Source organism: Rhea pennata, chromosome 14, assembly GCF_028389875.1.
Source record: "Rhea pennata isolate bPtePen1 chromosome 14, bPtePen1.pri, whole genome shotgun sequence".
NCBI lineage: Eukaryota > Metazoa > Chordata > Aves > Rheiformes > Rheidae > Rhea > Rhea pennata.
In genome coordinates, this window is record NC_084676.1 from 20,679,511 (window position 1) to 20,704,984 (window position 25,474).

General features: G+C 40.1%; 2 protein-coding genes across 4 annotated transcripts in view; both read right to left on the reverse strand.

Moving 5' to 3' along the window:
* The window catches only part of AFF4 (ALF transcription elongation factor 4), a 60,660-nt gene extending 56,527 nt beyond the window's left edge, over window positions 1-4,133 (reverse strand). For all 3 annotated transcript variants that reach the window (XM_062587068.1, XM_062587066.1, XM_062587067.1), the window contains exon 1: window positions 3,883-4,133. The gene's annotated coding sequence lies outside the window, so the exon portion shown is untranslated. The remainder of the gene's footprint in view (window positions 1-3,882) is intronic.
* A 4,746-nt stretch (window positions 4,134-8,879) lies between these two features.
* Window positions 8,880-24,070, reverse strand: ZCCHC10 (zinc finger CCHC-type containing 10). The gene is made up of 4 exons (XM_062587193.1): window positions 24,021-24,070; window positions 19,124-19,285; window positions 14,425-14,466; window positions 8,880-10,783 (listed from the first exon to the last, which is right to left on the reverse strand). The coding sequence occupies exons 1-4, from the start codon at window positions 24,059-24,061 to the stop codon at window positions 10,516-10,518; spliced, it is 513 nt and encodes a 170-aa protein (XP_062443177.1). The 5' UTR covers window positions 24,062-24,070; the 3' UTR covers window positions 8,880-10,515.
* Between the last annotated feature and the right edge of the window lie 1,404 nt (window positions 24,071-25,474).

Sequence of the window (25,474 nt, forward strand, 5' to 3'; positions counted from 1 at the left end):
ATTAATGAATCAAGTATGAACAAGAGACATAACTTGAAGAACTACAACATGCTTGAGAAGAAAAATGTAGTTTACTATATTAGGGAAAAGCGAGGTCTGAAACACAAAATTGGAGAAATAAATATGGAAAGTAGAAGGAAGCAGAGAACCTGAGGAGGTAGACACTATAGCAGACATGAGTGCATGAGGCAGACGATATTACAGCTAAATGGGAAAATGGAATTTTGGACTGCACGTACAAAGTTGGCACAAAACCAAGGAAGTAAGTCTTGCTATGATGCAGCTATGCGCTCCGCTCGGCACCTCTCTAAGTCACAGACAATATCAGGTTATTACTTCAGAGAACAGATACAATTAGAGATGGGAAAACATAATTCAGCAGAAGCATGTACAAATATATACATCTATTTAAAGTAAGTGTCTACAGTGAGAATAAACCTGGACTAGCATAGAAGAAAAACACACAGTTTAAGAACAGCACTACTTTAAAAATTCAGGCTGACTAAACTCAAGAGAAAAGGTTTCTGACAGAAGGAAGCATTAGCCTGTACAGTTATATTTCTTAAGTAGTGACAAAAACCCTATCATTTCACAAGGTTAAGCACATCTTGTTAGTCATTAGTAACTGCAGAGAAGGAACCATCTTGTAAGACAAGAGTAATTGCCAGATAAGTTCTTTCATCTTTAGTTTTGCAATTCTATAACTGCAATTTGTTATCTTCTTATTTTACTACTGTTAGCAAAATATTTTACATACATTTTACACCGCTCTATCTACACATAACCTCACTCATTTCCAGATAGGCCATCTTCATCATATTACCTCTCCATCTCACCATAACTTGGAATATTCTCTGCTTAAGCAAAGAAAACATTGCTTCTTTCTTGATATCAAGTCCAAGGAAGACACTGAAATCAAATGACACAAAAGACAGGTAGGCTCAGGTTTAGTTATTTCTTGGCCTATGCTGAAGGTACCTGTGAGACTATAGTAACGTGATAGAAAGGAAATTTGCCTATAGAATGAATTGCAGTTCATTCTGAAATGATGCGGCTAAGAACAATTACTGCAGCAGAAAAGAAACCTCACAGTCACTAAAACCTCAAGCTTACTTTCACATCCTCAGACAGACAGAAAGACCCCAAATATTTGTGGCTAACTTTCCTCCCAGCTCTACATACACTTTGCCACTGACAAAGCTGGCCTCTTGAAAGATACAGGTATTTTCACATCCTCATCCTCATCCATGCCAAAATCTACCTATGCAGCTTCTAATTTCATGCCTTCACTCTCAAGCCTAGGCTCAGACATGTATATCACTGGTTAGTATTTCTACCTCAACAATGCAGCTTTCTGTTGATCTGGAGCAAAGAATAATAGTAGAAAATGTTATTAAAAAAAACAAAAAAAAGGGGACGAGCAGAAAGGACATTAACAGAGGGAAGAAAAGTAATTATGGTAACTGTCGTAAGCACAGAAAACATGGAATAGGGAAAGCATTTCACCATCCATCATATGCTTGCTGTGTCCCCTCCCCGCTCCAAAAGATGTTGCAAATTGTTCCCTCGGTCAGTAGTGCACAAGCCATATATGTCTCTAGTCACATCTAACATTCAGAAGCAACCACCATGGAAAACAAAGTGCAGAACATCCTTGCCAGCAGCTATGAGCTAGAAAAGGAAAAAGGAACTAACGCACATGTGCCAACTTTTTATCTACCAACTGTGAAGCAAGCACCAATTTCTGCTGCAATAAATTTATTTAGAAAATCTCAAAAAACGTAAATTGTATAGTTTTTGCAGATAAAAAATATGTAACAACCTTTTCATTAAATAATTGGGCAATAACTATACATAAGCATGCATATATTCTAGCTTACTAAAAAGAAAACCTAGATATCTAAGCAATATTTCACCAAAGTCTCCTTAAGTTCAGTTGAGTTTGGATCATTACAACTGGGAAGAATGCAAGGCAGCTACATATAAGTGTGATATTTTTGTTTACTTTTTTGTTGTGTGGTTTCTTGTACAGAAATACAATATACACTCAGTCTCCCTCATACAATGTTTAAGATATAAAAGAAGTGATAAATTGAGAACTGAAAAGATGTTCAAAGAAAATATTAGGAACCTGAAACCATTTCTGAGACTGGAGTTGAAATTTACTGTGTCTTTTTATGATTGCCAAAATAATTCAAAAGGAGAGAATTTGCTCTTGTATGAGGGCATGAACATGTTGCATATTGGATAGAAAATCATAAAGAAGTATCAACATTGATATGTTAATAAAGTGAATATTTTAATTATGCCTAGTAGGAAAAAATGTTTCCTGTTAATGTCAAACACAAAACAAAAGCTGCAGGATTATCATGCCAACCAGCGCATATCTCAAGTACAAAACACATATACTTTTAAGGGCTACTATAGGTGAGTAACTGTGTACATGTATACATATAGCACCTTGCTGAGGCAGAAGACGCAACTGTAGCACTGTGATTTTAATGACATTGCTCTCATCAAAGATACCAAATGACAAATCAAGTTTACATCCACTCCTTCAAATCACTTGACCAGACCCTATTTCACAACTAGGCCCTGGGCTATATAGCAATCCATTTCAGTGACTTAAGGGAAGTATTCAGAAGTTTTAAAGAAATGCAAGGAACCAGAAACATACTCATGAGAAGCTCAGTAACTAAAAAAGACTTGAAAAATGTGGTGAAAAATAAAACTAGACCCTTGAACAAAATCAGACAGTTTCACAGACTAGCAATGCTGACTAAGTGACTGTTCAGCTCACAATGAAGCAAGTGGGGAGCTTTGACATCAGTGGAAACATGAACATTTAAAATCATCGTAGGCTTTGCAAGTAAATGACCAACAAAACTACAAGTCAAAAAGATGGGCTTGTTACATAAAGGGGCCCAGACTTCCTAAGTGGAACCCTTTTCACTAGTACATCATTTTTTCAGGCCATATCTGAGGTATGGGTACAAATATAAAATTAACCACCTTTTCATTTCAGTAAGTGATTGAAAGATGCAGCACCCGAAAGTATAAATATCTGTATTACAAGTTTCAGGGTATTTTTTTGTTCACTGAAAAGGGGAGCTTGTCACCCTCTGTTCAAGAAAATTAAGCAACCGCTCTTTCGATTACAAGACATAATTCAATACTCATCATGGATAATTTACGTGACAAATATCTACTCATTTAGAGAAAGGATGTGATTGTGCCTCAGTAGCCCTGAAAGCCTCCCTTCTTCTGACTTTCGGAAGTGCCTGTAGAAAGCGATTTCATATGACCAAGGCAGCCCAGACTGCCTCCCCCAGCCCTGCCTGATCCCAAGAGCAGATTCACTGCCTAAAACGCAGAGAGCAAAGTGGAAGGAACAAAGCCCTGACGTCAATTAGTGGAAAAGGATTAAACTCAACAGCTAAGAGAAGGGAATGCGTTGCCCCTGCTATCTACGGCAGCATCAAGAGCCACCCCAAATACGTGTTTCAGCTGGTGCCATCTCGGTTTTGCTTTCCGAAGAGGAGCGGGAAGGCCAGGGCATCGCACCCACCCGCGCACCAGAGGTACCGGCGCGGGGGAGGGGGGAGAACCGCACCTCGGTCTTTCTTCCAGCCCGGGGAGGGACCAGACCCGCAAGGGGCACCCGAGCTGGGGGGGGATCAGCGCTGGCGAGGGGGCAGAGGGCCGAGCGGCTGCGGCGGGGCGGGCAGCGCTTTCCGCGGCGAGGCGGGACGGGCCCGGACGGGTCCAGCCGGGGGGGGGGGGGGGGGAGGGGAAGGGGGGCGCTACCGGCCTCCCGCCCCCGCAGCACCGGGGCAGGCCCGGCCCGGCCCCGGCGCGTCCCCACCCCCGGCCGCGTCTCACCTCCGTTCGCCGCTCCGCTAGGCCCGGACCATTTCCTGGCTGCCGCCACCGCAGAGAGGGGGGCGAGGAGGCCCGAGGGAGCCGCCGGGGGGGGCGGGCGGCGGCGAGGCCTCAGGGGGTGGGGGGGGGAAGGGAGGAGGCGCGGCTCACGGGCGGGAGAGGCCGGCGGCTCCCCAGGGGTCCCGGCGCTCCATCGCGGGCCGGGGCCGGGCTGGCGGCGAGGCGCGGCGCGGTCGGCGTGGGGGTGGGCGGGCGACGCGGGCCTCGGCAGCGCCCCGCGCCCCGCGCCCGCTCCGGCCTCCTCCCGCAGCCGGGCACTCGGATTACCCGGCAGCCCCCGCGCCGCGCGGCCCCGCCCCGCCCGCCGCCGCCGCCGCTCACGTGACGCCGTCCCGCACGGCCGCGCCGGCGGGAGGATGGGGGCGGGGCGAGGCACGTGACCCGCGCGGGGCGGGGCTGGGAGCGCCGCCCCGCCCCGCCCCCCGCGGCCGGTCGTCACGCAGCAGGCCCGAGGGCGAGGCCCCGCCCGCGCCTGCGCGCTGCCCCCTGGCGGCGGCGCCCGCGCGCCCCGGCGCGGCCGTTAGCGCCCCTGAGGGAAGAAGCGGCCGTCGCCTGTGATGGCGGTTTAGCCCCCGTCCCACCGCGAGCTGCCAAAATCTGTGGTAAACGAAGAGCCCGCGCTGCCTCATTTGGTCAAACAGTGAAAGCCGCAGAAGCCCCGGGCCTCACCGCCAGCCCTCGCTCCCCGCGATGACTTGGCCACCACGTTGTCACCCATGGTCGCGGCAAGGAGCAGCTGCGCCTGCCAGAGAAGACATGCCGTTAGTCACCCCCCCCCGAGCAACACAGACTTCTTTCCGTTCCTAAAGTGACCAAAAATTTCCATCTCTGTACACAACCCAGCTACTTTGACGACTGAACACAGTATAATAACAAGGAGATGGCATGCCCCAATCGCCGTGGGGAGTCACCCGGCGGAGAGGAGCTTTCCAGGCAGATGGGCAGATCCATCAGTCTTCCAGGCTAAACACCCAGCTTGTCTCAGTCCCATGTTAGCGAGTGTCAATTTACAACCCTTCAGCTGGAAGCCTGCCTTTTACAAGACAGCACATATTTTTCTTCCAGTCTCCCAATGAAATCTCTCAGCAACCTTGTAACAACTGGTAACCCCTGCTACAAGAAGGGCACCAAGGTGGAAAGACGCGTCGTTTCCATTACTCACACTTTCCCAAGCCCTGCAGCGGCTTTGCTAGAAAGGCTCCCTAGTCGGGATGCTGAAAGGTATCAGATCTTCCGTTCAAAACCTGAACAAATCGTTAGCTTATTTAACGAACCTTTCGCAGACTGGATCCAAATAATGGATTATTGCCTCCTACCCGCCACCCCCAAGGATCTGTGCCTCCATATACAGAAATGACAAAAGTCCTCAACAATGCATTGTAAGTAAGAAATTCCATATATTAAACTCATACTTTAAATATATTAAGCTTCCTGACTCTTGTTTGAGATATATTTGCATGTTTAGACTTTGGATAAATTCACAGTTGTATCTTGCTTCACTGCCCTACAACTATGATACCAAATATAGCTTTCTTTTGATGTCACATGGTGCTAGTGAAAAAAAATCCAGTTTATTTTTAGGAAAGGACTTTCAGAACCAAACCATAAGAGGTGCCAATTTCCTTAGCTTTTAGGATAAAAACCCCATTTTAGTCATGCTAGATAATTATACTGAGATCTCTGTGTAAGTCTGTACCTTTTCTCTCTACTTTTCAGCCATCAGCTTGCCAGTGCTCTCTAACCCTTGCTATACTTAGATTAATTTCAGATCTGCACAGCTTTTCACTGCTTTTAAAAATGAGAGCTCATGTGTAAGCTGTCTCATTGATTAAATATTTATCTAGATACATTGCATTATTGGAACCACAAATAAACCTACCTTTTTTTGATCCGATTAATCAATGTTTCTAATACCTTTTAATGCATTATTTGACACTTGAAAATGAATTCAGGTAAGCAGGGATAAATATAGTGATCAATAATTCCAAATAATTCCAAGCATAGTCTCACTGTGCACAGTAGGCTACAACATGCAGAAAGACAATTCAATTTTTGTGAATACTATTTCAGAATAGTTCCCTGTGTAAGGTAGGCCCTAAAATCCTCTTTAAAAAAAGAAACTCCATCTCAATAAAAACCTTGCCTGCACCAGAAAAGAAGCCCTGATTACGGTGTAGTATATGAGGTGGAACTTCTCTTGAAGTTCTCATTCTGCTGTGCAACTTATTACTCTGTTTTCTAATTTTTTTTTTTTCCCATCTCAGAGGAGCATTTTGGTGGCCATTTTTGACATGCATTACATAATAACCCTGTGATCACCTAAAAGAGCAGGACAGAGCACAGCCTCACAGAATTCTGATTCATGTAACCTCACCTTAGGCAAGTGCAAGTCCCTTCACAAGGGATTCCACACTGACAAGCCCATTACACCAGCAATGTTTTCCAAACACAAACTGGCACCAAGGCTCAAAATCTGACCCCAGCAAGGACTTCCAATATTGGTCTTTTTTTAAAAGCAATCTGCAAAACAGACTATTTTTTGAAAGAGCTAAAACTACACTTAAAACTTTGAATTTAATCAGGGCTACTTATTACACATCACTGAAAAAGAATTGCACTTTGCATTCATAAAAAAACACCCTACCAATTAATACTTCTGTATTTGTTTAAAATATGGGAAAGTGTTGCAGAATGGCCCAAGAAAAAAATATTTTTGCATACAATTTAAACTTCAGAATCTTAATCTTCTTTTAAAATTGTCTCTAATACTGTGAATTCAATTACCCTTCAAAAAAATGTACAAAGCTGAAATAATTAGGTCTAGAGCCAGTCTGAAATAACTTGTAACTCCATTTTAATTGGTTAAATCTGAAGCTTATTATGACACTGAAATATTATCAGCACTGTTACAAAATATTATCAAATAGGGATAGAACCCTTACCTATCTGAAAAATCAAATGCAGCCATACCTTTGCTCTGTAGGTTTCTTGTACAATTAATCTCACTTCCCTACTTTATATCAGTGAGTAGGGAGCAGAGAGCTTATTTGAGGAAGTACTACTGTACCATAGAGGAACAGAAAATTAAAAAAAAAATAAAGAAAAAAGAAAAAAGAAAAACTGTTCTCAACAGATTTCTATAATGTTTTCAAAAAGATGTTCTGTCAGTGACATTTTTGATATATCATTTTTCAATAGTCAAACATATTCTGTATTGTGTTTCATATTATCACACATGCTTGCATATCTCAATTAACAAAATTAGGTTATTAACATCTGCATCAGACAACTGATATTCTCAGTATCTGGTTAAAGGCATATATTGTATATAAACAATTTCATACATCAAATTAAATCTGTAAGGACAAGGTATGTTGAATCATTTCTTTATAAAGCAAATCCATTTGATAGCAAGATTTCTATTTATTAAAGACTCCTTCCTAAAAAGATAAAATTTATAAACGACTAATATGATTTCATTTAGGGCACCCAAAAACCTGTTTCTGGCTCAGACAGATGTTCAATTTAATAAAGGCCTAGACTAGAAGATCAGGTTGTCTCTGCCTTCTTTTGCTCTTCCATCAGTTAGTAATGTTTCTCCTTGAAATGTGATGCCTTTTCCTGAGGCTGTTTTTCTACTAGACTGCATCAATTGCTTCACTTCAATTAGCAAAGGCAGTTTTACTGAGAAGAAAAAGGCGGGGGGGGGGGGGGGGGGGCAGGCAAAAGGATTAAACCTGAGTCTGCTTAGAGCCACGCAAGTCTCATTTAACTGCTTGGTAAATATAACAATTTCTAGTTAGTGCTTTTCTGTAAGTTAGTGATCTTTTGTACTTAGAGCTTTGGAAAACAGTAATTAAAGAAATACCTTTCCTGTTGAAAAAAATCAGGCATTGAAGCATCTTGCTATAAGAAATCCAGATGTGATCTATTGAAAAGATGAACTGGTAAGGCTCTTGCCAGGGTGGTGGGTTTTTTTTCCCCTCTCTGTAAATTAAGAGTGTGTAGAGACAAATGAAACAAAGGGGAATTCAAATTCAATTAATTTACTGTATTTGAAAGTAAACCTTTTAAAAAAATGCGAGTAAAGAGGGACTTATGGCTGGTCTCAGACTTGATCAGTATTTGACAATACTAGATCCACTCAGAGCAGTAAACTGTCTCTTAGAGTCTCAGCTCAGGAGTAAACAGCAGACCAGAAATTAAATTAAGGTTTCCTTAATCTTATCTGTAATTATATTATTTTATCCCACCTCTTGCTGACAGAACCTAGATTATGCAAGCGTTTCCCTTTGCCTTTATGGACAGCACCCCATTTGGCTGATGACAGATACTAAAGGTAACCAGATGCATAAAGAGACCAACCCTCCAAGTTTAATGACTTGCTTTAGTACTTAATAGCTGTCTATGGATCTTTAACTTTACCTGGCAGAGGCACCTTACTGAGAAGCCATACACTTCTGCGCAGCTAGATTTCAGGAAGCCATCTACACACAAAACCCAGCAACACTAAAGAAATTGATATACGACATATTCTTAACAGGATAGAAAAGACAGTTCAGAATCTATCCTCACCCTTCCAAACAACTGTTCTCCATCACAATCCCCCTCTGTCTCTGCACTGCTGCAGCACAGCTCATGAACCCTGACCAAAACTAAAGCTTGTGTTTTCACATTATGTGATCTCCTCCACACAGCAAGGCTCCACACCCCTCTCCCAGCAGTCTCCATTCCTGTCACAGCCTTACAGTGGAAGAAGTTACCAACAGCAAACTTACCAACACAGCAGCCTCAGTGACCATGCACCATATGCGGAAACTGCAAGAGAATGCCCTACACATTGCACTACAAGTAGTCCTGTTTTCCAGAGGATTTCATTTTCCCTTTTCTACAGCATCACTTTGGTTTGAATCTGCAATAAGTATGAGCTTAGCAAATATTGTTTAATAATTTATTAACTTTTTCCCACTGAATGGTACAGTTGCTCAAGAGGACTTAAACAATTTTCTGGTAATTTTATTTACAGTCTGCAGTGTTCCATAAAACACAGTAATGATTACAGACTAAAACATACAACATACATATTTTCAAACATTTAAATATAAGCACAGTTTATCCAAAAGTAATCCTATACACTACTTTTTCCAAAAAATATAAAAAATAGTTTAGTTACTATTTTTACCTAAACCAGGATATTTAAGAATTCTTCCATATGTGATGCACCCTCCCAAGAAAAGGGAACTCCAACAATAAGAAATTTAGGAGACTACATCACTAATTAAAATACTAATGCCAACTGCTTAAATCCACCACAAGAGCAAATTAGTATCATTTTGCAACCAGCAATAAGTGTTCTGCAGTATGTTTGAATTTTGTTTTGTGGTTTTTTGTTTTTTGTGCTAACTTGCTTCTCTCATGCCAGATTCACAGACACGTGCACACTTTATTACATAAAATAACAGACTGATAATACTGCAGACTATAGTGTCAGCCACCATGTGCCCAACAACATGGATTGTTAATCTTGCATTACAGAACAATTTTTTGCAAAAATATCAAAAGAGAAACACCTTCCTTCAGAACCTCTATTTAATAAAGGCGACTCCTTTTCTTACTGAACATCCAGTGAAAATAGCCTTTTTTTCCTCTCTCTGTGAAAATAGTGCCCATTTTTGTTTGCTAGTACTCTCTCTCTAGTTTTATTGACCATATTCTGTACGGAAAGCTATTTGAGTTCTGAAAAACACCCACTCAAGCCCTTCTCTCACTAGGATACATTTAGTTTACAAAAAAGGCACAAAGATGAAACTCCTAAGCAGCAGTCAATTCTTTCACTGTGCACTGCTCCTCCTTCTCACATAGATGCTGCTGCAAGAGACTTTGTCTCAGAGAGTATTACAAATACATGAGCTAAGGATAACAGGCAAAGTTGAAAAGACTAAAGCCTTTGTACAGGACAAGTAGTATATTGATCATTAACAGATGAGCACTATTAAAAGTTTTACGTTGCAATTAAGCCTTAACCTGGAAGCATCAGGAAAAGCCAATAGAAAAAAAAGCTCAGCAGCAAATAATAGATTTGTTAACAGCGAGATGGAAGTCCCTTGTGTGCAACATTGTGCATTCAATTTTAGCAAACAATGACAATGCTCTACAGCCAGCAGTGTAAAACTTTTGCTTCTAAACAGTTTAGAGGATTTTCTAAATGTGAGTGAAGCTGCCAAAAACAGTATAGTAGTATATGATGCACAGCATGATCTGCAACAAAAAGCTTTTGCTTTCCATCATGTAAACATCAGGATTACTGGACCTTAGCTCATATAAACAAATCTGATGATAGATTTTTAACTAAAAAAGTAAAATTTTCCATAAAAGGATTAACCACAAAAATACTCTTTCAGTAAGTCTCACATGCCATTTAATACCTTTTATGTCATATGAACAACTATGCAAAACATTTAGAAAGTTTTAGCCGTAGAAATGTTGACCAGTTAAACTGTTTGGCAATAACGTGTTCAAACCATCTTTGAAGAATGTTTTCATTCACTAACATCAGTTCTACACTTTACCACACTATTTCTTCTTCTTTTTCTTTGGTGGCTCATCATCAGAACTACTGTCTGTGCTGCTGCTGCTACTGCTGGAGGAACTAGAATCAGATTCAAACTCTGAAGAAGACGAAGTACTACTTGAAGAGGGAGAAGATGAGGAAGTAGAGGAGCTCTCATCACTGTCACTGTCTTCATCAGAAGAAGAGGTAGAAGAGTCTTCACTGTCAGACGAAGAATCACTAGCTGAACTGGCACTGCTACTGCTGCTGGAACTTGTCACACTTTTAGATCTGAAAAAAAACAAATACACAGATGAGAACAGGCCTGCCAGAGACAGCATTACAGAGTGCTCTTTATACTCTGGTGTAATCCAAAAATCAATTATTTGGACTGAAAATTTTCAGGTCTGACTCAAGGACAACCAGCCCATTTTCCCCCCTTGCATTCTGAACAAATGCATGTTTTCCTATCTCAGCAATGGCAGAGTGACACCATGGAAGTCAAGTAAATTGTCCTGGAAAACTTGAAAGCTAAAACAAGACTACAGAAAAGTTAACTTCGAAAGTTGGCAGGATCTTGTTCATAGTTACAACTACTGCCTTTGCTAACAAAGCTAAATAGAAGAACATGAATGTTGTATATTACTAAAGCCTTGGGAAAAAATAAAGATCAGTTCCATCACACATTGCTGTAATAAACAGTGAAGTTTTGCCTATGTTAAAGTTGGAAGTTTCATCCGTGACTTCACAAGAGAGAGATTTTTATTCAGAGATTGTTCTGAGATTACTCATGGCAAAAGAACCCAACCTACCTACCACTACAGAATGCTTAAGCTTTCAGGATGAGGAAAAAGGGGTGGATGCCCCAGGGCAAGTCCAGGATGAAGACAGAATTATGAATACTGGAAAGTAGATATGCTATGGATTTCTGCATGCTCTGCAATTTTTACGCTAACAAAAGAAATTACTAGCTTTCCCATTCAGATGCAGCCTTTATGAAAGGCTGTTTTCACAATTTTATGATCTTTGAATAAATATAGTATGAATTCTAAGAAAATACAATTAAAAGTTTTCCTACAGATCTCTCTCCAAGCAAAGTATAAATATACTAATTATTTCCCCCCTTCACACCAACTAAATCAACTGAATATTATTCTGACAATGATGCAAAATGCTAGATATGATAATTCAGACTCTTCTATTAAAAAAATAAATTAATTGTTTTATTTGAGAGCCCAGGTAACAACTCAAGAAATGCATATGTTAAGGCTATTATAGGGACAGTAATTTTTTTTAATCATACCAGCCATAGGAACGTCAGCTGATAAATCTGGATGCATGTATTGAGCTATGAACCACTGAAGTTTTTATAATACATCTGGCATCTGTTATCTCTCTGTGTGCAGATATAATGGCTGTTTAATAAAAGAAGATCCATACAGGCTGGTCAAATACAGGCTTACTGTTGGCAAAAAAAATAAGATTAGAACAAACAAAATAATGGAACTAGTAGAAACTCATTTTAAAGTGGCATTTAGCCTTTTGGAGGGAAACTGCTAAACAGACCACTAGTTTCAACAAAAGCAGTTTCATTAGAGGCCCGCTTACATAGCTAAGAATCAGTCAAGAAATCCCTTGAATAAGAACAGGACTTTGACTGAACTTCTTTCTCTTCCTAATCACCTTTCACAGATCCCATAGGAGCAGTCCATGGACCTGCAATATTCAGGCCATGCACTGAAATCCACTCATAGAAATACCAGAAAACAACACTTAACATTGTCTCTCTTGAAGGAAAGCAATGGCTTGATCTATGAGAAAAAAAACAAACAGAAGCTTCTTTTCAGAAGGTGATGCAGTATGTGGCCTATTAGCAGTAACAAAAGAAGAAACTGACAGTGGAGCAAGTAAAATTTACCTATTTTATCTTGTCCTAATTCAATAACATGAGACTCTAGACGCTGCACACTTGTAGAACCCAAATTTTGGGAGTCTGTTACACCACTGGAAGGCAACAAATTTCTCAGGAGTACCAGCATTCACTTTCCTCAAAACAAGCTCACTAATACTAAAAATCTCATGATTCCATGCACCAACTGTGGACCAACTGCTGCATTTTGTAATTTTGCCTACTCTGTTAACTCTTCCATGAAATTTTGTCCTTTCTAGTTCTATTGGAATCATCTACCAATCCCTAGCATTTTTAAACACAACTTAAAGCTACAGTTTTGGGCAGAATCACAGCTGGGTGCCTCAGGGAACAAATTGATTGGGACAGAATTTTACTCTTCAGACAGGCAGAATTAGATGTGATCCAAGCATAAAGGGGCATTCAATTTGGAAAAGAAGTACACCATATAGAAATGCTGAAGCTAATGTGTGCACAGAAGGAAGCTCTGTGCCACCTAAGATACAAGACTAACTGCAGTTTTTCTTTTTCCTGTTTTTCTGGTTAAGCCTGTAGGTTAATTGTTACTGTTTATATCAAAACAAACATACACTATGTAAAAAGTTAGTGCTCACTGCTGATGGAATCTTATCTTTTGCATTTCTTCAGTCTAGAACTTACATATTCAATAGTAATGCTTTACAGAGTTTTATGCATTTAATTCTTCCTACATCACAGTAAAAATGTAAGTTGCATATAATCTGGAAAGGAATTACACTGATGATTCTAGACTTGCATGAAAACAAGACAGCAAATCAAATCTAAAAAAAGATTAAAAAACAGTCACCCCCCACCCCTCCAAAAAAATTTGTTTTTTTTTCCTCCTTTCCTTCATTTTACATTGGGTTAGAGCTCAAATACTCTGAAAATCATTATAGCAGACAGAGGATTTCAGCATATGAGAAACTTGAGCAATGAAGACATATGAATTACATTGAAGTTCATTTAATTTACAAACAATCTCACAAGTCCTCAGTAATTCCAACAATAAGTGGCACTATTGAGAAAGGAGTCTTTGATAAAACCTACTCTGATAGCAGAATTAAGACCCTGGCCAGGAAGTACTCCAGTAAAGCCACACAACACAATAGCTTAAAATAAAAGCGTGTTTTAAAGAAACTGTTCTGGCCTATTTAATGATTGACACACAAAACAAAAGGTCCAGTCTTAAAAAAAAAAAAAAAAAAAAAAAAAAAAAAAAAAAAAAAAAAAAAGAGATCTTCTGCAAAATGTTTTTATAAAGTAGGATTTGAAGACAAGGAACAGCCAACTTCGTGCAAAGAGACCAATGACACCATTACTGTATAGTCATCCTCCAAAGGTAAAATTCATGACATGATTAACACAATATTGCAACCAAGGTTCTAACAGTTCCTGAAAAGATTTTACTAATAAATACTACAGTGAATTCCTGAGCTAACAGTATTACAAATTTACAGCAGAAAGTGTCAAAAGAGTCCTTGGTTCAAAGTAGGATTTTCTTCTCTTTTGGTGGTTGGTAGAATGGAGGATTTAGTTTCTAGATGTATGTTTCTGATTTTTTTAAAGATACTTATTTATTCTCTATACAAACTTTCTGAGGGAGACAGCTATTAAGAGAAGAGAATAAACACAACAAAAGGAAGAGCAAGATGGTAGGTGGAGCGATTACAGATTAGAAAACAGTGTGCCATCCTTGCACAAACATTTCATGAGCTTTGAGGCAGAAATAGGAAGATTTTTACTATTACAGCAAGATGATAAAGAGACAGAGCAAGCAGTAAGGAAGAAAGCAAAAGACAAATTTAGAGCTTTTGGACAGGGAGGAGAAACTCACCAAACATCTGTCATTCAAATGCCTGTTACAGGCTGAAAGTAAAATCAAAACTGCATTTGCAGCATTCAGTTTCAGCTTCCCCGCACACCCCTTCCAAATTGCCAACTGCAATTACAAGTGCAAGATCACACACTGAAATAACTGCACAATTTATTGATCCCCACATACCTTTTTTTCTTGGTCTTCCTTTCTGCAGTACTTTCACCGGTGCTAATTAAGGGGGGGAAAAACAATGGCTTTGATTAATGCAGTAGGAAAATTAAATGAATAACAGTACAATGGAGCTGAGTTTAATATTAGAAAACTGGTATCCCACTGAAGTCCATTTGGCATCTTTCTCTATTTTCAGCCTCTTCTCAACTCAGAAGTAAGACAATCCCTACAAATCCAGGAAAAGAAATTTGCAATTCACCCCTAATTCTCTAAGCACGCTTTACTCTTCACATTAGAAGGACATCATCATTTCTGCATCAAAAAAAAGGGGGGGGGAGATGAAAAAAATTCTATGTACCCACATTCAGCAATAACTGAATTGGTTGAAACAAAGGAATAAGAGACTGAATCAGTCTATAGGATATTTTCAATGCATGTCTTTCAAGTACTATAAAGGCAGAATAGCCTACTTCTATTCATGCTTTCCAGCTATTTGTCTTTCAGATTCTCAGGTATTCATACACTCAAAGTTTAAGTGGTAAACACTGCAGAGGAAAGCTTCTTAACAAAACACTTTCTTGAACAGATTTTTACCAATCTTCACATCTCAATGTTTTTTGTTTGTTTTATATAAAAACAATCTTTTGGTTAAATTTAGTTACATCCTCTTCTTAATCCACTGCAGAAACACAGCACTTAATTCAACCTGGAATGTATGTGCATGATTAAAGTTGTCCTACATCATATTCTTAGAACATGCTTAATGTATCATTGATATGCAAGGAAATTGTATGTTCTTTCACAAACCAGGATACCTTTTCCCCTCAACAGAAATCTATTATTGGAAGCCACATTAAGTGTATGGAAATAAAAAGCAAGCACTTGATTTTGAAAAAATACGAGTATATTTTATTTAGAAATTATAAGGCAGTCTATGCTGGTAAAGATTCCAAAAAAAGAGAGAGAGAAAATGTTAAATGTCAACTACAGTTTGTTTCAATGAACATTCCTCATTATCAGCCATTTGTGTGAAAGCAAAATGAGATTATTTTCATAAAACTGGTAAATTATTCTATGTAAGAGTTCTCACCTCCTACATATCCTCTGTAAGCAAGAGGAAGATTCATTGAACTTGGAATCTAATTAATCTCTCTCCCACTTTATTGAATATTTTCTACTATTTGTATTATTAAGGCTTTATATCCTTATTATAGATAATACAGGTAACAAGTTATTTCACAGGTAAGAGGTTGAACAAGGTCACTGTAGGTAGATGAAATTAGAACCAAAAACACCTTTCAGAAGAAAGGACCAACTATGCAACTAACCCTGGCTAACCTGGCATAGGTCTCTGCCACCCTCTAGTGTTTAACATACGCATAAATTAATGAGTTTACTACTTTACGGAACTACACAACCGAAAGTGGTCAATCTCTGTGGATCAAACAAATCTGTTTCATTGTGCTTGGTCAAGTATTCCCCGTAGTGCCATACTCTGCTCTCAGAACTATAAATAAAACACAAGCTTTCTGATTCCACTTCAACATACTAATGTCACTAAGGAATAAGCATGCTCTCATCTCTCCTTCCTTCCCAACTCCTACTCTAGGACTGGGGAGCAGCAGGCTTTACTGATCCCAGTAAGGTAAATCTCCGTAACATATATCAGGAATTATGGGGTCAATACAGGGCAAATAAAAGGATTCTGGAACAACAGCTGAAGTGAGTTAACATCAAAAAATCTTATATTAACTTTATTATATTGTGTTTGTTTTCTAATTAATAATATTGGATCTCTAAAGAAGATAGTGCAAACACTCAGAAGCAGACCAGAAGCAGTACTAGTATGTATGAGACCTGACTTCTGTGCAGATAAGAAAAAGCCTTCCAACACAAGCTATAAAATTATGAAAATGATCTAGTAAACTGTTCTTTCCGTGAAGAACAAGCAGCATTCTTGAAAGTGTAATATTGGTATCTAAGGAACTGGAAGCCTCAAGGCACAGTTAATGAGCTTCAGAAGGCTTATGACCATGTGATCAGGATGAATCCAGTGCAGTTCAATTCAGTTTAAAAACTGCTCCCATCTACGGGATATTTAGTCACCCTTTTATAAAATAAGCTTTCACACCAGACTCCTCACACTGAGGACTAATTGTTAATTTAGAGGCAGAAAAATTCTATTGGTGACAGAGACTGGACAGATAACACCTATACGAAATTCTCAGATTTAGGCAAAGTAGTTAAGCAACAAGTGATTTCATCCTCAATTAACTATCCTCCCATTCTACCCTGCAGAATTTAACAGAAATAGATTTTATTGTTTCCTTTCCTGTCCTAAGTCTTAAACTCAATCTGTCTTGAAAAATCTTGATTTTTGAATATTTCAAACTCTGCCTCGAAAGGCAGAAAGTTTTAGAACATAAGCATACATGATTTCTTATCCCATACTCATTTTGTATCTTATCCTCATACTAGAGGATTAGATTTGCTTCATAATTACTCATTGGATCAGAATTTAAAAACAAAAACAAGAAAAATGATACTCTTAAGATAAGCTGATGGGCTGTCCTGCTCTTCCACTTATTTCATTATTTTGGCATTCTGATTCATACTCCCATTGCAGCTGAAGCAGCAATCAGACCAGAAGTTACCACCTATTTTCCTTCCCCAGCAAGATGACAGAATAAGAGGCATGAATGCTTTTCCACAGCTCACATCCTGGTAATAGTAGCAACCAACAACTAACATGTCAAACTGCAAGCTGCAGCAACAGAGGATGTGTTGTGCAACATTCAGTAATTTTAGCTGGATTGGCTGAAAGCGGTACTGTCCCTCAGTGAGGCTAAGGTAGCAACCTCTTCAGCTACTGCAACTAAATCTGAGCTGAAATGGCAGAATGGAAAACTCTTATGAATAGGAATTTAATGGAAAATTAGTGTGGTACATTTTTTCTCTTTGTCAAAAGGAGTTACTTACCACTCCAAGACCACCATGGTAAACAATAATTCAACACAAAATGGTTTTAGAAAATTAGAAATAGAATTGCCTCAGTCAGGTCCTATACACTCACACACACACATATATATGTTTTACATCCATAGGTTTTTTTTTTTTTTTCCATTAAATGAAGAGCAAAAACTCAGGAAAGAGCTTATAAATTTCCTATTACACAGCTCATATCCCAATATGAAAGGTGAAAGATTTTGAATATTGAGATCAGGCAAGCCTATCAAGTTCCTTCAGAAATATTTGTCATAGTACAACTTTATCTTTTCTTTATAAAGATGTACAATTTTAAGTATGTGCACTGAACATGAGAGTGAACTTCCTGTGTATGACTTTCACACTCAGTTGTGCAAGATACAAAACGGGCAAACATTCATCACTGGATGGGCCTAATTCTAAGTTCTACTTCTTCAGTACCAAGATATTTTCTTTAATCTTTTTTAAAGGCTAAGAACATAGGCTTAGTCTCTCACACACACACTGTTCCCCTACTTCAGCTTCTTTAAAAGTGGTGTTATCTTTGTTTAGATTCTCTGTATAGGTTCATAAATCTTTGTTTAGATCCAGAGAGAGATATCTTTGTTTAGATTCAAAAGCAAGTTTCATCCTTCAGCAGAGACAGCATAGGAAGTTGCAGACCCAGAAACAAAGACTCAAAGTCAAAAGCAACTGACAGAGGAAACTTCAATTGTAATGTTTAACATCTGGTACTTTTGGATGTCAATTGGCTGATTAAGCATTGTGCAGAATTGTTTTAAATACCACAGCACAGTGTTTAACACATTAAGACATACAGTAACATTCTCACTGTTGTTAGCAGCAGTGTGGGGGAACACAGGAATATGCTGGTCATACACTATTGTCATTTCAAAAGTGATATGAAATATCCCTATGTTTGCTCTGGAAGTTCCAGTTAAATTACTTACATTCTTCTTCAAAAATACTTCAGATGAAAGGCACAGAAGCTTAGTTGTTTAACTTGGGAGAAGCATTACAGTCTATCCACAGGATAAAGTGGAAAGGAAATCACATTTAACACAAGAGTTTTACTTGGATTTTTCTGTTCAACTGCAGGTATCTTCCCCGTTCTCAGATGGGGAAAAGGGAAAGAATGTCAATTCAATGAGATGTCTGTCTTTATGCTTTAAGAGAATATCTGATGACCCAGCTCTCACGCACCAGTTTAATCATTACACCTTATAATGAGCTACATATAAGAACTGTGCTCCTGGCATAGTTCCACCGTTAAGTAGCACCCAGGGTTTAGATCAGCATAGTCTAACTGCAAATCTGAGCAAAAGTGAAAGAATATCACTTTCTTATTTTATGTAAATACATTTACAGTGTGGATACCAAACCTTTCTTACATCCTCATAAATAAAGCCACATAATGGAGCATTCTTCTGAATTCCTCAGTTATATAAAGAATCCAACTATTTTAGCTTTAGTCTAGTGCAGTTCTTCATTTCAAGATGCACTATCAACTCTATAGGTTGGCCTATTTTAGACAAGCAGGTGTTAACAAACAACCCCATAATTTTGTGGGACCTGAGTATACAGATAATGCCTAATATATACAACAGTTTTAGAATTAACAGACATGAACTGAAAGAAGACAAAGTGGTCTAGGACACTATTTTTCCCACCCACATACAAAATCACATTTTTATTTATAAATTGGACATTTTCATCCTGCAAATCTTACCTTTGTTGCAGTAATAGTCGCTTTTCTTTTTCTTTAAGAACTTTCGCTAATTGAGCGGTCCTCGAAGGTCTATGCAGATATTTTCTCTTCCCTGTACATTCATACGTCCAGTGTCCAAACTCTAAACATTTCTGACATCTTACATGCTGCTTGTTTGCCTCCCTATAAAAATGTAGAATTGCTTAAGTGACTGATTCCAAGTCTGTTCTACATATTGAAAAAACATGATTTTTTTTTTAAGCATACAGATTTTTTAGAGAATATGTAGTTATGATTAAACCACACTGACATTCATGGATGCTTTAGCTATTACATATCATGAATTGGGACAAAAACCAGTAACATCAAACACTGGAGAGGAACAAGTTTATAGTTACATAAAGTTTTGCCAGACAGATGCTATTCCAATTATTAAATATTCCCGTATCAACTGCTTACCAAAGCAAATAAAGAAATACTTCTAATCCAGAGCTTCAGCATAAATATTCTTATGCTGAAGTAGCAAATGCTGAACCACTGATATCAGCTGTCGACACACTGATCCACTACATGAGAATTTCACTTCTGTTTTCTAAAAGCTTCTGATTAACCTAACTTGCAGTCTTCCCCTACTCTTAAAATTCCATAATCTCCCATCCCCTTCTGATATTTTAAGTAACTTAAACATTTTGAAGAATGCTAATAGGACTATTCTCTGTCAGCAAATAAAGAAATTAACACTATCACCTAAATCCCATTTTGATCAACCCAAGTGGCACAACTTTCAGCTTTATAGATTAAAATCATACAACAGCCATTGGGAATGATTACACTACATATAATTTGTTATCATCCGGTAATTGCACGTGCTGCTAGATTTCTTGAGATAAACAATTAAAATGATGTTCTAAAATACCATTTGCAGAATTTTGGCAACTTCATTTCCATTTCCTATAAATTATCAAGCACCAAACACCACCAGATCCTCACAAAGAACTCTGGATTCTGTGCAAGCAAAACAGAGCTGCTCTACTTGTGGATTATCTGAATTCTAATAAAATTTCTTAAAGTCTGGCAGAAGACTTATCATAAGAACAATCAATGTTCCTTTGTGAAAAGTGTATCAAGCAAGACTTTACCTAGCAATCTTTACCATCCAGATATCTGAGGTATTAGCGACCATTTTTACATCCACATTTCAGTTTTCATACTGTGATGCAATGCTTTGCCAGAATATTGGGGTGGGGCACCAACCTTCTACCATTTTTCCAACATCAAAATACTCATTTTGCAAAGGCAGCCCCTCTAAATCATCTGAGACTAGGAGCCCTGGCCCTGGCTACAGGGGAGCTCTAGACTGTACATTTAGTATTTAGAGTGTGTGAAGTGCAGACCAGTAGTGAATGTTCTGCCCTTGGAAGGAGTGGAGTGTTGCTCTTCAAGAAAACACGTGAACTGCAATCTCCTTCAACTCTACCTCGTTATGACAGTTGTGTTCTATCTTAATTCTGCTATGAACATCCATCCTGCTTTCAACATCAAGTTTATTTGGCTTCACAGTCTAGCCTCAGAAATATATCTAAATCAAGACTAAAAAACTAATCAAACTTGTAATCAACTCTGCACAATTAACTCTGACTTCAACAGGAAGCAACACTTTTAGCACTGAGGGTGAGTGGGGAGGGGGACAAAAGAAAAAGGTCTTCTGAATGCTTGTTTTAAGTTCAGTCTTCTTTCTATGTCCCCAAGGCATCTTGAACAATGCATAACTCTTTCACAGGCATTTGGAAGAGCATTTGAATGATGATCACACTGTGCAAGATGCAGTTTGCAGTAAACAAGACAGCATCTCATTTAGACCATTAAAAAGGAGACTTATGTTAGACAACAAGCAAACACAGAAGAGGTTTTAAAAGACCAGAACTTAAGCTCATCACAGGATGGTTGGGGTTGGCAGGGACCTCTGGAGATCATCTAGTCCAACCCCCTGCTCAAGCAGGGTCACCTAGAGCATGTTAAGACAGCATGAGGTCCAGGCAAGTTTTGAATGTCTCAGGAGAAGGAGACTCCACAATCTCTCTGGGCAACATGTTCCAGTGCTCTGTCACTCTCACAGGAAAGAAGTTCTTCCTTATATTCAGGTGGCACTTCCACAGGCACAAACTGAAACACAGGCCTCTTGTCCTGTCACTTGGTACCACTGAAAAGAGTCTGGCCCAAGCCTCTTGACACCCTCCCTTGTGGGTGGTCTATAAATACCTTAAGGTATTTATAGACATTAATAAGATGTCTATATCAGTCTTCTCTTCTGCAGGCTAAACAGGCCCAGCTCTCGCAGCCATTCCTCACAGTAGAGATGCTCCAGTCCCCTCATCTTCACAGCTCTCTGCTGGACTCTTTCCAGTAGCTCCATGCCTCTCTTGTTCTGATGAGCCCAAAACTGGACTCCAGATGTGACCTCACTGAGGCTGAGTACAGCAGAAGGATCACCTCCCTTGACCTGCTGGCAACACTCTTCCTAATGCACCCCAGGATACCATTGGCCTTCCTGGCCACAAGGACACATTGCTGGCTCATGGTCAACTTGTCATCCACCAGCACTCCCAGGTCCTTCTCTGCAGAGCTGCTTTCCAGCAGGTCAGCCCCCAGCCTGTACTGGTGTACGGAGTTATTTCTTCCTAGGTGCAGGACCCTGTACTTGCCCTTGTTGAACTTCAACAAATTTCATCAACATGAATTTCAATTAACATTTCAATCAAAAAATGAAATTGTAAAGCAAGTGAGGTTCTAGATAGCGAAGAGATAAGCAACATATTTTAAGTGTAGTACTTAAACATAAACAAAATACTCCTGAATTGTTACAAACCATATGTAAACACAGTTGTGGATGAGCAGTACTTCTCCCTGTGCAGCTAAGGATGCCCAGATATTAACACCCTCACACTCCAGCAGTTTTGAAAGAAGTGGTTAAAGTTCAAGCAATGTAACAGGTGCTTTGAAAGGTTTAGAAAAAAAATCAAAAATATTCCTGGGCCTGCTCTTGAAACAACTGCCGTTACCACATGTTCTGCAGGAAAATAGATTAAAAAGGAAAAAAAAACATTTTTCTTTTCTAAACAACATCCAGGCAGGTTTATGGTTGTCCCCAACACCAAGGACAGAAACAGTGTTTCATTCATTAGGCCTATTCCATGCTCAAAACATGCTGGTATTTTTATATGCCTACTATTCATTTACACAGGAATGCTGCAAGCTTTAGCATATAGAAAATTTACACTGAGAACACCAGCACAAGTTAAAAATATTTTTGTTGCATTAAAGCAAACTACTTTTAATTTGATGTTTGCTAATGTTAAACAGCTTCAAAGAAAAATGGGACAAGACCAGTAACTGATATTCTTTACCAGGAAGATGTCCAGTGTAATTCTTGCCTTGGACTTCTAGCTCTGACACAGTCATTACACACGAGCAGAGTAAGAACACTCATTCTCTTAATCAAGATACAAAACAACAGAAGGTGGATGTTTTCCTATCTCAGCCCAGCCCATACCTGTCTCCATAGGAGCAGGATGGGCAGTCAAAGCAACAATAATATAACTTAGTATTTCCAAGGCTTTAATGCTACTCATCTGACCAAGACAACCAATTCAATGCAAACTAAAATGTTAAAATCAAAATCTAAAACAGTGTAAGTAATTACCAGGAAGAACAGATCAAAATAGCTCAACAGCTACTTTTAACATAGATCAATTATCACAACCTAGAAGCAAACATTGGCAGATGTACAACTCACCCACTCCTGTCAAGCACATAGAGACATAACATGGAAGAAAAACAATAAGTCATTCTATGACCAACATAAAATAGCAACTTAAAAGAGAATGTATTCTGCAAGTACTTCAAAATTCTAAGTATATTTTCCATTGGAAAGAAGGAATTATACTAGCTAATGAAGAAGTAACAAGAAAGCAAAAAGCATCCATATGGTTTCTGATCTTATAATCAGACCAAAGAAACACACCCCAAAAAAGCCCCCCATGAAATAAATGATCCTTAATCAAAGCAACCCCCCTCCAAAAAAAAATAATAAAAAACCTAAAACATAGCAGTGGAACATAGGCTTTTGCTGTATTTAATGTCAATAACTAAAAATGTTGAGTTTTCCTCATTTCAGTATTTGGCAATCAGATCTCTCTGATACTTAGAGAATTACTTGAAGGCAATATGCCAAACTGAGTGAAGAGTGCATACTTTCTCCTCGACCCCTTCTCATTAGAAAAATAAATAAAATAAACAAACATATCACAATGTGAGCCTAGAAGTTATCTGGTCCCTCCCACACCTGAGCGACAGAAATGAGATGATAAGTCCTGTGCCCACCTGCATCACAAGGTCTCGCGCGCTTCACGGAAAGGGACGGCACACCAAGCAGTGCAGTACCCTTTCCCGAACGGCTGCCTACTCCTCTTAAGAGCAGCAATGTTTTAATCAACGTGGAGATCTCCTTTCCTTTTCAGTAATTCTGCTTTCACTCTTGATCATTTCACTGTAATGATTTTACTGATTTTTAAGCATAATTCTCTAAGATACGAGAAGAAAACTGTCTGCTGTACAGGTCACGCAGAAAAGGTTTGTGTTGGTTTGTTTTTTTTTAAGCAAGAAAAGGCCACAGGCTTATTTTCGCTCTCTCAAGCCACTCTAACCCTGCAGCGCCCACAGATCGCTGGCGGCGCCAATCTCAGGCAAACCACGGGCCCGTCAGGCTCAGGGCGCCCAACACCCCCAGCCCCGCCGCTCCGAGCGCTCCGCGCCGCGGACAGCGGGCGCCCGGACCCCGCGGCCGCGGCGCCCTGCCCCCCGCCGCGCCGCGCCGCGCCTCGGGGCGCCTCCCGGCCGCGCCGCCGCCCGCCGCACTCACGCCTGTCTCCGAGCGATGAGGCGGTGCATGGGAGTCGCCATCTTAGCGGCCCAGGCGGGAAGTGAGGCGGGCTGCCGCGCTGCATGCCGGGCTATTACCTCCTCCTCCTCCCTCCCCATTGGGGGAGAGCGGCGCCGCCGACATAGAGAGCGGGTCATCCGGCGGCCAGAGAGGACGCGCCGACAAGCCCGTCGCCCGCCTCATCTCAGTCTCGTCTCGTCTTGTCTCGCTTCGCCTCCTCCCGCGTTGTCATGGCGCCCGCGGGATGCCGGAAGCGCCGGCCCCGGCTGCCCAGGCCAACGGCCGCCTCAGCGCCGCCGCCATCTTCTGCCGTTCATCGCCTCCAGCTTCCCTTCCGCTGCCGCTTCCTAGGAACCTGCCCCTGAGATAACAGCTTGTCACGTCCATAGGACCGTGCCGGGACACGATCCCGCGAGCCAGGGCCAACCGCAGGGCCGGGACGCGATCCCGCGAGCCAGCACCAACCGCAGGGCCAGGACACGATCCCGCCGGCCAGCGCCAGCCGCAGGGCCGGGACGCGATCCCATTACTCTACACCAACCTGCAGAGCCTGGGACACAGCACTGCTGAAAAATTGCTTGAGCTACTGAGCAGGCCTGATTGTTCTTGTAACACATGGACAATTTCACTTTTCTTCCTTCACATAAACAATTCAACGCACCTAAAGGTAGCTTGCTACAATTCCCAAGAACTTTTAAGTACACGAAGAATTTGAAGGCATGGATCTGCCTGGTTATAAAATGAAGGAGCCAAAGATACGTTAGAAAGAGCTAGATCTCAGGAGTAATTTAACCAATTAGTATTGCTAAAATATAGCAAGCATTTACTAGCACATTAATTTTTAGCAGCTATATTTGTATACCCCACAATAACAGAAAAAGAACATCTTGGACTTACTGAAAAGATTAATTCTGCCACACATATGGATGCATAACTATGGCTCAGTAATTCATTAAGTATAAATCACTTTTCAGAGACTGAGGATACTGAAAAGTCACGTTGACCCTTCATTAGTCAATTGTTCTGTACTCGATGGTAAAGAAACACAGTTCAAATACACCTAAGACTCATAAGGCAAGTTTTTTCCTTTACCTCACTCAGTCCAGGAGGGTGAAGTCCCCCAGTTGTGTCAACAGCAGCTGGTATTTTTGGCTCCTACATCACCTCCTTACAGTCTCTGGCATAAGAGGAGAGGTCAAGGGACAGAAAAAAAAAAAGAAGAGCAACATGTCTGGAGCTTTCTCACTGTGGAGAGCTGGCAGGCAGCCCCTTGGGAGTCTTTGCCAGCTGGCACAGGTAGAGCAGTCCCTATCCTAAATTCAGGGAAGCAAGGAATTTAGCTTCGTCTACTTGCCTCTTAATTGCTTATCATAACTTATTGTTGTCTCGTGGAATCAGTGATAAAATAATACCTAGATTCTCTTTACAAAAAT